The 13,249-nt window shown below is 41.7% G+C and overlaps 2 protein-coding genes across 4 annotated transcripts in view; both read right to left on the bottom strand.

Annotated features, from left to right (window-relative positions):
• The window catches only part of LOC134227949 (uncharacterized), a 181,051-nt gene that overhangs the window by 17,047 nt on the left and 150,755 nt on the right, over positions 1–13,249 (bottom strand). The gene's annotated exons all lie outside the window — the stretch shown is intronic.
• Positions 10,520–12,604, bottom strand: LOC134227950 (cilia- and flagella-associated protein 157). The gene has a single exon (XM_062709666.1). It carries the CDS (start codon positions 12,485–12,487, stop codon positions 10,748–10,750), a length of 1,740 nt encoding a protein of 579 aa, XP_062565650.1. The 5' UTR covers positions 12,488–12,604; the 3' UTR covers positions 10,520–10,747.

The following is a 13,249-nucleotide window of genomic DNA, read 5'->3' as shown; positions in this document are numbered from 1 at the left end:
CTCATCATTGCTAGTGATCCCTAAAGGAAAGTCGGATATCAGACTTGTCATCGATCTACGGGGTCCAAATAAATGCATCTTCAGAACGCCTTTCAAGATGCCGACGTTTGAGTCAATTCTGTTGCAGCTGCACGGTGCAAAATTCTTTTCTACGATCGATTTGAAGAACGCTTTCTTCCATATTGAGCTAGAAGAAAACTCCAGGCCCCTTACAAACTTCTTTGCCGGCGACGCGCTTTACAGATGCTGCCGTTTACCATTTGGGTTAACAAACGCTCCGGATATATTCCAGGAAGTTATGCAAACGGTAATTCTTTCGGAATGCGAAGGAACGGTCAATTACCTGGACGATGTCATGGTATTCGGCCGAACTAAGGAGGAACACGATCGGAACCTACAGAATGTATTAAAAAGACTGGAGGATCACAATGTGGTGATAAACCAAGAAAAGTGTTCATTCGGGATGGAAGTAGTCAAATTTCTTGGCTTCACAGTATCGAACGAAGGTTGGCAGATCGAGAATGAGAAAATCAGCGCCATCAAGGAAGCACGGAAGCCTGAATCGGTACCAGAGGTGAAAAGCTTCCTGGGGCTTATCACGTTTATCGACAGATTCATCCCTCAAAGAGCAGATAGGACTCGCTACTTGCGGGAATTGTCCAACTCCAATGTTTTTTATTGGAACCAAGACCTAGAGGATGAATTCCAATATCTGAAGACTAGTGCGTGGAAACATATCAAGACCCTTGGCTACTTCAATCGTGAAGACTCAACGGAGTTGTTCGTGGACGCATCTCCATATGGACTCGGGGCCGTTTTGGTTCAGTATGATGCGGAATCAAAACCACGGATCATATCTTGCGCTTCAAAGGCATTAACGATGGCGGAGAAAAAATATCCGCAAACGCAGAAGGAAGCTTTGGCCATGGTTTGGGGCGTTGAGCGATTTTCGGTATATCTATTAAATATGCATTTCACCATTCGGACTGACGCGGAATCCAATGAATTCATATTCGGCGGATTACATAGAATTGGTAAAAGAGCAGTTTCCAGGGCTGAAGCATGGGCACTAAGGTTGCAGCCATATGATTTCAAGGTACGTTATTCATTCATTGGTATGATTAGTATTATATTATGTGTTATGTATATATATATAGGTTGTTCGTGTACCACGTGAGATGAACATGGCCGATGCGTTATCTCGGTTAGTAAAAGAAACACAGTCGACGGAATCGCTTGATGAATCGAACGAAAAACATCTTTTATATTTTCTGGACACCGGAACGATGGAATTTACTTGGGAGGATATTGAAATCGAAGCAGAGAAGGATGTTGAACAGGATATGGTACGGAATGCAGTCAGTAATAATCACTGGGCTAAGACTCTTAAACGATATGAATCTGAAGCGAAGAATTTGAGAGTTCTAGGAGCTCTAATCTTTAAGAATGATCGGGTTATTCTGCCGTACGCTCTTCGAGATAAAGCGCTTATTTCAGCTCATCAAGGCCATATGGGCGCGGCGTCAATGAAGAAGATTTTGAGGAACTACTTCTGGTGGCCATCCATGTCCAGGCAAGTGGAGATGTTTGTGAAGAGTTGCGAAACAGGCTTCCGACTGTCTAGAAGAAATCCCCCTATTCCATTGACCAGTCGTGAATTACCTGATGGTCCTTGGGAAAGCCTCCAGGTCGATTTTTTCTCGTTTAATGGCTGTGGCTCTGGAGAATTCCTGGTGGTTGTAGATACCTATTCGCGGTATTTACACGTTGTGGAGATGAGAAACACCGATGCAGACAACACAAATGCGGCTCTAAGCAGGATCTTTGAAGTATGGGGATATCCTATTGCAATACATAGCGATAATGGTCCACCCTTCCAAGGAGAAAAATTTGTCAAGACGTGGGAAAACAGAGGTGTCAGGATCAGAAAATCAATCCCACTGAGTGCTCAGTCAAACGGAGCAGTGGAACGCCAAAATAAAGGTTTGAAAGACGCTTTCACTGCTGCCAAGCTGGACAATGTTAATTGGAAAATTGCTTTGGAACAGTACCTGCATATGCATAATAAGGTTCGTCCACTATCAAGGCTGGGTATCACACCATTTGAGTTACTTGTTGGGTGGCGATATAGAGGAACCTTCCCGTTTCTGTGGGAGTCGCTACCATCGGAACAGGTTGATAGAACTGACGTACGTGAAAAGGATGCAAGAAGCAAGCTAGACAGTAAACAACATGCGGATTCAGCAAGAGGAGCTAAGGAATCGGGGATTACAGTGGGAGACAAGGTACTTCTAGCTCAAAACACGAAACAGAAGGGAGAGCCAACTTTTTCTGCAGATCGTTTTACTGTTTTAACAAGAGACGGAGCCAAAATTGTGGTACAGAGCGACAGAGGCGTGCAATATTCAAGGAATGTACAGGACGTGAAGAAAGTTCCGATTACGCTAGGTGAGAACAACGATACAAATCCAGATAAGGAAAAGGAGAAATCGTCCGATTTTCTTAATCCCGATCTCAGCACAAGTATGTTTACAGATGAGATTACTTTAGAAGAAAGACCAAAACGTTCAAGAAAAAAACCGTCTCGCTTTGAAAATATGGTTTTGTTCAGTGTGTTTGATTGAAGAGTACAGTGATGAAGCATTGTAGTATTAAAGAGCGATCGTAATAAATGTATTCTCAACAAAAGCTATTAATGTGTTATCTTCATTGAAAATCAAAATGAAAGATATAATTCATTTTATAATCCTATTATTCGAAGTCGTAAAAGCACCTTATAACCCTATTATGCAAAAGGCCTTTTGGAAAAAAGAGAAGAAAAAAAAAGCGTGGAACTGTTTCTCCTCGATGTTTTCCCCTTCGCTGTTTCTGATTGGTCGGCTGACTTGAGCATTCAGCTATAAAAGCAATGACGTTCGCTTGGATTGTTGATTCATCAGTCAGACGTTGCAGACAGCAGAAGTCAGCCATAGCAGCAGTGGATTGGACCCGACGCGCTCGTCATCGTTCGGACATCATCGGCAGCAGCGCTAGCAGAGTACCGACGCAGAAGGGGAGGAAAAGAGCTTGGGCATCCATCGGCGAGATTCATTCGTTGTCATACTTTGACATCAGCGCATCAGCGGTAGTGAAAAACAACACCTACCCACTCGACGTTTACCAGTGGTAGTGGCACCAGAAAGCGCAGCAGCATCGGAATCAAACGGCCCTTTTCAGGGCCAAGGTTACAGAGGAAGATTTAGCCATACAAACTACACTGTCTGGTTTCACTGAGGAGAGGAACATTCGGAGTCCGGTCGCAGTAACAAAAGCAACCGGCCCTTTATCAGGGCCACAGTTAATTGAAAGTTTTCCATTGTTACTGCTCTGTCCGGCGGCAACAGCAGCTATCTCAGATCCGATTTCGGATCGGAATCTTCAGCATCGGCACCGAATCATCAAATACTTGGGCGGATAACCAGTGTCATAATGACCCCCGGCTACGACAATCAGCAGCACGAAATGATCTAAACCTGGCAAAAAAATTGATAACTTTACGAGATGCTTTCCCTGATCAATCGAGAAATGTGTATATGGCTGCGGCTTCAAGATTTGCAAATCATCTATGGTACTTGAGTGAAGAACTAGTCGCTCTGGCTTTTTTCGACCCAGAAATATCTACTGATGAGAGAAAAGAAATGGCACACAATTTAAAATCTTGTAAGGGTGATGAAGTAAGAAAAATAATATTGAAAGTATCTACGATCGATAAGTTGACTTCCTGTACGCTTTTGGATTTTGTTTCTCAAAATACGATGAATTTTTTTGAAATCCTAGTATATGGGATGAATTGGAAGAATTTGTTGAGAGTAGAAATAAAATTAATTCATTTTTGGTAGTGAATGACTGTGCTGAAAGAGGAGTTAAACTAGTTCAAGATTTTTGTGGAAAACTGACAAAAAATGAAGAACAGCTTCAATATCTTCTCAAAGTTGTTCAACAGCATAGGCAAAAATTTCCAGGTTGCACTCGCTCTGTTATAAAGGAAGTCCTAGCAGTTGAAATAAATAATTGTGTTGTTTGTTGATAACTTTGTAGTTTTATACAGTTAATAAATTATGCTATAAACATTAAAACTGTTGTTTGAAAAATATATAACTGTCTTTCTGTCCTTCTGTCCCTCTGTCTGTAACGATTATACCATATCGTTCTAAAATTGATGCAACGGGCATCACGATGTCCGAAAACAACTCGTTACAAATATTTCATGAATTTTGTCTCCCCTTTAAAACTTCAGCTCGTTAGCTTCAGTGGTAAGTCACCCCCTCCCTCTCTAGCTACACTACTGTACAGAGCACGGAAAGTATTTACCATTCGGATAAAAATTCGCGAGATTGCGTGATAATCATGCATTTAATTTCGCACGGCACCGAATACGGCTGCATCGCCGTCGCAATGGTCGGTGGTGCGTTGCTCTTATTTTAAACACCCCTGGGGGACACGCTTGACACCCTCGACTTTGGATGCTTATAACTTGGCCAATTTCAAAGGCATTTACATCCGGTCGCTTCCTTATATAAAAAAGGTTCTACATTTTGTCCACAACAGGAATCCGTCGACTACAGCGCCACCTAGAAGCAAAAAACTGAAACGGTTGCGTTTCCCCATACATTTGGATCACTTTTCCCATACAAACTTTGAGTCATTTGCGCACGCCAACCACTGGACCGAATGAGCTGAAATTTTCAGGAGAGCTTCTGGGACCCCCAAACTGTCATTTAAGGGTGCAAGGTTTGAAATTCCAAACTTTTCACTTTTTCCATATAAGCTTGGGCCACTCTAGCGGTACACTGTTCCTTTAGTGGCGGTAAAAATTAATTTTTAATTCCCATAGTGGTGCTATCCGTTGATTTCTTATGAGACTCGCTACTATTGGTACAGTTGCACCACTATGCAGATACGTATTTCGACGTTTTTGAGGTCGAAATACGTATCTGCAAAGATAACAAAACTAAGTGGAATTAAATGGAAAGTACTAAACTCGTCTAAGACGGTTGAAGATAAATATGATAGCCATTGCAAGCAAGCGCATTGTTTTGTTTGGCATTGAAATAACCTGTTCAGTCTTCGACACCCTCACTGCAAAGCTTTTACTAACATACTGTTGAGAATCTTTCTTCCAAATAATACTCGGATTGTTCTCAGGTTTGAAGATAATTTATTGAGCTTTCAATACGTCAAGTGGTTTATATCAAACATGGTTATTTATCGATACAATCATTCTAGTTTCATATTCTGTATAAGCTTGTCTATGTAATCTACAGTGTCTATATTGTATACAACTAATTCTAACTTCTAAGTACCATGCAACTCGTAAAGCTTCTTGTTTGCCACAAGAAGCTCTTCGTACATTATTGCATACAATGTCTGATTGGATACAAGTTCTTCCTTCCATAGTCGACATTGGATTGACAGTCGACATTTCGTTTGTCAGTAGTGAGATGTCAGAATGACATCTTGTTTATCAGTATTAGAATGAATGGCAAATTGTTATTGTTTATGTTTCATAGTGCAATCAATCGGATCGAAACATTTTTCTCAACACTTCCCCACAATTTGCACATTCAACATACTAAACAGTTTTCTATGCGTGTTTTAGGTAACCCTTTGTAAACGCGTCCGCTGGTTGGTCTACGCTTGGGATGAATTGCAGCTTGAGTTTCCCTCCTTTGATAAGTTCCCGAATGAAAAGGTATTTGATGTCCAAGTGCTTCATTCGCTGGTGTGATCTCGGCTCCTCCGCTATACTGATGCACGGGATGCTGTCTTCCATGATGATGAATGGTGTTGTGATGATATTCAATTCATTGAGAAGTGATGTTAGCCACACCCCTTCTTTTGCAGCAGCGCACAGTGCAATCAATTCCGCTTCACTCGTTGATAAACTGATGGTTGGTTGCCGTTTCGTTGACCACGAAATTAGATTCCCATATAATAGATATGCATATCCTGATAATGATTTTCTATCATCTGGATCGTTTGCAAAATCTGCATCACCAAATCCTACTAATGGGGGCTTATCTTCATGTTTTGAGTATACAATTTTTGTGTCGGTCGTTCCCCGTAGGTATCGCAATATTCGTTTTAATCCTGACCAGTGCCAGTCCGTTGCACAGTTCGTATATTTGCTCAAAATGCTGACTGCAGTACAAATATCTGGTCTTGATGTTATCGAAAGGTATTGTAGGCATCCAAGCAATTCTCTGTAAGGCTGTTCGGTGAGTTTTTCCTCAGACTTCGACCATTTGGTGTTGTAATCCAATGGTGTCCCCACTGGTTTGCACTCGGCCATTCCAAATCTTTTGAGAAGCTTCTCTATGTATTGTGGTTGAGAAATTTCTATCGTCTGATTTTCAAAATCACGTACGATTTCCATTCCCAGAAAATGCTTTACCTCCAACATATCTTTCATTTGGAATAACCTTCCTAACTTTTCCTTAACCCAGGATATATCTTCGTTATTCTTTCCAATTACCAGAATGTCATCTACATATAAGATGAGTATTATTCCTTTGGATTTTGACTTGTATATACAACAGTCATTTTTCAATGGAATGAAACCAAGTTTTCGTATAGCATCATCAAAGCGTTTATTCCATGATCGGCTGGCTTGCTTCAAGCCGTATAAACACTTATGAAGTTGAACAATGTGACCTTGATCATTTCCATTTCTTGGGAGTTTCATATAGATTTCCTCGTCTAATTCTCCATTTAGAAATGCAGTCTTGACATCCATTTGATGTACATGCAAATTATGTTCGTTGGCCAGTGCTAGGGCTAACCGAACGCTCTCTAGTTTAGCAACTGGTGCATAGGTTTCAGCGAAATCAAACCCAGGACGCTGAGAACACCCTTTTGCCACCAATCTAGCTTTATACCTTCCATCTTCTTTCATCAAAAAACATCATTTCGATTGAATTGGTTTTACACCTTTTGGTAGACAGTTAACAACTGTCCAAGTGTCATTTTGATGTAATGCGTCGAGTTCGTCTTGAATTGCCAGTTTCCATTCTTCCCAGTCTTCAGTTCTCTTCAGTTCTTCTATGTTTTGTGGAATAACTTCGTTACATATCCCGGCGACATGTGCTTTATAATCTGAATACCAAGTTGGTATTTTTCTTTCTCGTTTACTTCGCCGTAACCCTTGTTGTTCGTCGTCTTCATCTTCTTCGTCTGCGTGACTTTCGTATGTACTTTCATAGTCAGTTTCTTCAACTGATTCTTCGAGTGATTGTTGATCTTCTTGATCTATCTCGACTATAGTACGATCACCGTCTATCGAATCTTCCGCTGACAACTGTTCCGTTCCATTTTCTGTGCCTTCTGACAACATGCTTTGATCAAATCGTGCGTTTAAAATCACGTCTTGATCCGACGAGAAATTATGTTCTTTTGATTCGGTTGACCTAAAATCATCATTGATGATATTAGACTCGTTGAATATCACGTTTCTACCAATCTCGACAGATCGTGTATTTTTATTCCACAGTCTATATCCATTGTTTGCGTATCCCACAAATATCAATGATATCGTTCTTGGATCTAATTTTCGTCGTTTTTCTTTCGGAACTTGTTTGTGTGCTTCGCAGCCAAACACTCTTAAATTTTTCAAATTTGGTCGTCTTCCAAACCACATCTCATATGGTGTTTTGTTTTCATCTACCCCATTTGTTGGGGATCTATTTATCAGATATGTTGCTGCATATAATGCTTCTCCCCACATATCCTTGGATAGCTGACTATCATACAGCATTGCTCTAACCTTTTCCATCAAAGTTCGATTCATGCGTTCACTAACGCCATTTTGTTGTGGAGTGTATGGAACTGTAAATATCATTTGAATTCCATTTTTCTTGCAATAAGTTTGAAATTCGGTATTGGCATATTCTCCACCATTATCACACCTTAGCATAGAAATTCGTGTACCAAAATACGATGAAGACATGGCTTCAAACTCCTTGAATTTCTCAAAACTTCTGATTTATTTTCAAAAGATAAACTACCAGAAAGTGTGTGTAGTCATCTATAAAGGTCACAAAGTAGCGGTATCCGTCATACGTTTCCTTTTCCATGCTCCCGCATACGTCTGAATGAATTAATTCAAGCGGCCATTTCGATCTTGGGTGTTTCATATGTATGAACTTGTTAGCGGTCTGTTTCCTGCTAAACATCCTTCACACATGTCTGCTTTACTCCAGTCTTCTGAATGTATATTGATACCCTCAACCATTCCTTTCTTTATTAGCTTTTCTATCCCCGAAATACTCAAGTGTCCCATTCGCTTATGCACAGTCTCTAAATTCAATTGATTTCCAATATATGCTGAACCTTCAGCATATTCAATAGACTTTGCTTCCCAAACGAAATCAAGGTGGAACAAACCTTCAATGAAGCTTCCCGAAGCAATCACTTCGCCCTCATTTTCAAAAATGACCTCTTCATCAATGAAAGTAACCCTATTTCCGCTTTTACTAGCTTTTCTTACAGAAAGGAGATTTTCTTCAAGTTCAGGGATGAAAAAGACATTGTACAATTCAACATTCTTTATTAAATTTTTCCCGACAATGCTTTTTAACTTAATCTTCCCCATCTTCGTAGCCCGAAGCCTTTCTCCAGACTTTGCTGTGGAAATCAACACAGGTTTCTCCAAATCTTGGATATCCTCCAGAAGATTTCTGTCGTTGACCATGTGGTCGCTCGCTCCCGAATCTACAACGAATCTTACCCGCTTCCTCTCAAACTTTCTGGCTTTCTCCGCGTTGGTTTTAGTCATCATGGCGATTGTTATTTTTGGATTCTTCTTCTTTTCTTTCAGGTACTTCTCCTTCTCCTTGGCAATGAACTTCTTCATTAAAGGACATTTGTTCTTGAAGTGACCGATCTCGTTGCATCCAAAGCATCGGGTTGTCGCCTTCTTCGATGCTAGCGCTATGTTTCTGGGTTCCTTCTGGAAGTCTTCCCCGGATTCGGCGTCGAAAAACATCCGCTTGATGTCAGTCACGGACTTCTGGCACAACTCTCCATTGGAGAGAACAAGCAATGCTCCTTTGACATGTTTGTAATGGTCTGGAATAGCGCTGAGTAGGGCATGGACCTTCTCTTCTTGAGTTATTCCAGAACGCATTCTCTCCAATTCTCTGATTATCAGATGTTATTCGTCGAAGGTTTCCCTTAACGAGTTATGTTTGCGGTATTTGATGGAGAATAACCTCTCTCTCATGCTGACCATGACAGCGGTTCTCGCCGGCTCGTAAGTTTTCACTAAAATATCCATGGCTTCTTTCCCGTATTCCAGCCCGATGAGTTTGTTGAGGACCTCGTTATTCACGAGCATGACGATCTCGTCCAGAGCTTCAACGTCTTCTTCTTTTCGTTTGTTCAAATGCTCCATCCTCTCTTCCGATTCGCCGGGAACTGGGGCATAGTATTCTTCTTCAATCGGTGTCCTGACCAACGTATGAGCTAATTTAAGTTTAGCCAACCTGTGCTCAATACGCCACTTCCAGGCTAGAAAATTGGCCTCCGTGCCATCAAAAACATTGGCGCGGTCCCCGCTGAGCAGGACGCCGGTGATCGGCATGGTGCGCTCGAGGGTTCCCCTCGTAGCCACCGCTCCTGCGTTCACTGCTGCTCGCCGAAGTCATTCCTTCTGGTTGCTCTCCAGAAGCGTCTACCAGGCCAGAATCGTCCACCAGTCCAGAATCGTCCACCAGTCCAGAATCGTCCACCGGTTCAGAATCGTCCACCGGTTCAAAGTCTTCCACCAGTCCAAGATCGTCCACCAGTCCAGAATCGTCCACCAGTCCAGAGTCGTCCACCAGTCCAGAATCGTCCACCAGTCCAGAAGGAAGTCTGTGTCCAACGGTATAGTACGACCGTTACTGCCAGTTAACCACTGGGCCCATAACCATTTGTTGAGAATCTTTCTTCCAAATAATACTCGGATTGTTCTCAGGTTTGAAGATAATTTATTGAGCTTTCAATACGTCAAGTGGTTTATGTCAAACATGGTTATTTATCGATACAATCATTCTAGTTTCATATTCTGTATAAGCTTGTCTATGTAATCTACAGTGTCTATATTGTATACAACTAATTCTAACTTCTAAGTACCATGCAACTCGTAAAGCTTCTTGTTTGCCACAAGAAGCTCTTCGTACATTATTGCATACAATGTCTGATTGGATACAAGTTCTTCCTTCCATAGTCGACATTGGATTGACAGTCGACATTTCGTTTGTCAGTAGTGAGATGTCAGAATGACATCTTGTTTATCAGTATTAGAATGAATGGCAAATTGTTATTGTTTATGTTTCATAGTGCAATCAATCGGATCGAAACATTTTTCTCAACACATACAACACCAAAGTGCATATACTATTAGGCCTTCTTCCCTTCTTTCAATCCGACATAAAGCTGTAACTACGTTCTACTGCCGAATTATCGAGAAAACCAAAAAAGATTGGTAAATTTGCTTTCTCGCTGAGCAGGCAAATCGTGCCCCAAACGACGTGGCCGTCTCCACGCTTCTCCTGGTAACTGGGGCTCCACCGAATCACACATAGAAGCTGGAGAGCCAGAGAACCGAAGAGCAATGGTTCCACCTAGTCTCACTTTTTAAGAAATCGGAACGAAATTTAAACACTCAACTTTAGATGCACCAATAATTTATTATCCCACACAGCAATCAATCAAACACATCACACATCTAATCGGAATCACTCTTTGTGGTTCCGAATTCAATCGGCTCATCCTCAATCACGTCCGGAGCGTCAATGATGATATCCTCCGGACGATCCTTCTCGGACTCCATCGATCGAGCTTCCGATGCATGCCCACTTCCTTCCTCCCCAGCCGAGCGCTGTTCATCTTCCGCCTCTTTACCTTCTCGTTTGATCTTTTCCTCGCTCACCTTCGGTTCCTCTTCAGCTTCTTCTTCCGCTTCCTCTTCCCCGGCCTCCTCGAATGTCTCTTCCGATCCCTTGAACACCAACTGTGAACCACTGACCACATCCAGGATCACGTCACTTCCGGAACCAATATGCAGGCTGACGCTTTCCTGATCCATGCACGATGCCATTGAGGTGGCATCCGAGCTTATCAAAGGTGAGTCTGGCAGATAGGAAACCTGTGTTTTCGCAATTATCGTGTCCATTGTTTCCCGTGGTATGACGCCAAGATCACCCTGTTCGTAACCTTCCGCACCTTCTGGAATCGTCACGACGGAAACTGTCACCAAAGGTTTCAACTCCAGTTCTGTCAACGTGTTCAGAAGATCTGCTATCAAGCGCTTGCGTTTGATTTCCTGATATGGAAGATCATCTTCCAGTTCGTCCTCTTTGAAAGCTGAACGAACCGTGAAGCGAACCGTCTTCAAAATTTCCGAAATGCGGTCGAACTCCTTTCTATTGTGATCCGATTCGTTGCGCAGCGATTGACGATCTGTGTTGATGAAGTGGATATACTGTTCAAGGATTCGCACCTTCTGACGCAGATGGTTATATTCCTTCTTCGTAGATTGTGTTTCCGTCTCGAATTCGTCGGCTTTCTCCTTGTACGCGTGAAGCTGGGCATTCTTATGCAACTGTTGTTCGTACTGATCGGCAAGCTGTTTGATTAGGTCCAATCTTTCCTGACAGGTCTGCATCAGACGTTGTTTCTCCACCAGATCAATTTCTGCTTGATTACGAAGTTCGCCATTTTGAGCTTTCAAGTCAGCATATTGTTTCTCCAATCGTTCCTGAGTAAATATCATCCGGTCCATTTCGTTATTTAAGGCTATGTTCTCGCGAACTAGTCTCTGAGTATGAGCGGCAACTCGAATCTCAGATGATTTGGTGAACTCCGTAGAGAGCTGAAGAAGTTTATTCTCGACATCTTTACGCAAGCGATCTTTGTCTAATATAACCTTGCGTTCCATTTCATACAGAGTTGTCTTGTGCCTCTTATTTTGCTCTTTCAATTCTGTGTCTTGGGCATCAAATTTAGCCATCAATTCATCACGCTGCATACGGAACTCTTCCATGGAATTCAGTTTGCCAGTTAGAAGCTTTATTTCGGAGGTCAATTGTTCATGCATTGCCTTATATTTTGCGTCCAAACTAACAATCTTCTTCTGGCACTCTTCATTCTCTTGATCCCGAACTTTGGATAACTCGCTCAGTTTATCTTCCAATTCGATGATAACGGCCAGTTTTTCCTGAAGCGTTCGATCCAAAAAAGTTGTCACATCTGCCCGATCTTCTTCGATTTGCTTCAGCTTACTCTCCAGTTCTTCGTTTCGCTCCTCAATTTTGACATTGTGAGTTCGCAAACGAGCCAACTTTTGGTTCAAATCATTAATGGTTATCTCGAAGAACTGACGGTCCACTGCACTCAGTCCATCCACCGGTTGGATGTCCGGAACTGCCTTTTTGGCTTTCTTGGCCTTCTTTTCCTTGGGAGGCATGTTGTGCTAATCAAAAAATGTGAACGTTCTTCTTTTCTCTGACAAGTGCGGCAACGAACTAACGAACACCCGGGTTGCTTTGCATTCCACACGAATGGAAATCCACGAAAGAATCCGTTGGCATGCATCTATTGATTAAATTTTCTCCCTGTCTCAGCAAGCGTCCGTTCACTTCTATTATGTACCACCGTTCCGACATTCCATGGAATGTGTTTTCTGACATGTGGTGAAAATTCGATAAATTTTGATTACATTTTGATTCGACGGTAGGTATTTCATGTAGGTATGGAACGAAAACCCAAAGTGAAGTGAATTAAATGGCTAAGCACTTAACCCTAAATTTACGGAAATTGAAATGAGTTTTTTGTTTTCTAACATTAAATTTTCAAATTCCCCAATCCAACAGACGATGCCGTCTGGTTGTTCCAGAAGAGGTGAACCATGGGGGCAAACTCATAATTTTCATCGCATAGTGGTTCACAACCATATGAAATCCTAACAAAACAAGCTCAGCGCAAAATATTGCACAATCCGTATATAGAGATGTCGCAAATAAATCGATTACTTCGATTAATCGATTCATCGTTGTGATAATCGATTAATGTTGAATCGATTATTACCCAACGATTAATCGATTCAATAATCGAGAGGAATCGTGAGTAATCGATTAGTTACTAATCGATTAATCAGAATTTTACGACATCATAAGGATGTCGAAAATTAATTGATTATTTCGATTAATCGATTCATCGTTGTGATAAT

Source organism: Armigeres subalbatus, chromosome 3 (genome assembly GCF_024139115.2).
Source record: "Armigeres subalbatus isolate Guangzhou_Male chromosome 3, GZ_Asu_2, whole genome shotgun sequence".
NCBI lineage: Eukaryota > Metazoa > Arthropoda > Insecta > Diptera > Culicidae > Armigeres > Armigeres subalbatus.
This window is presented reverse-complemented; position numbering and strand designations above follow the sequence as displayed.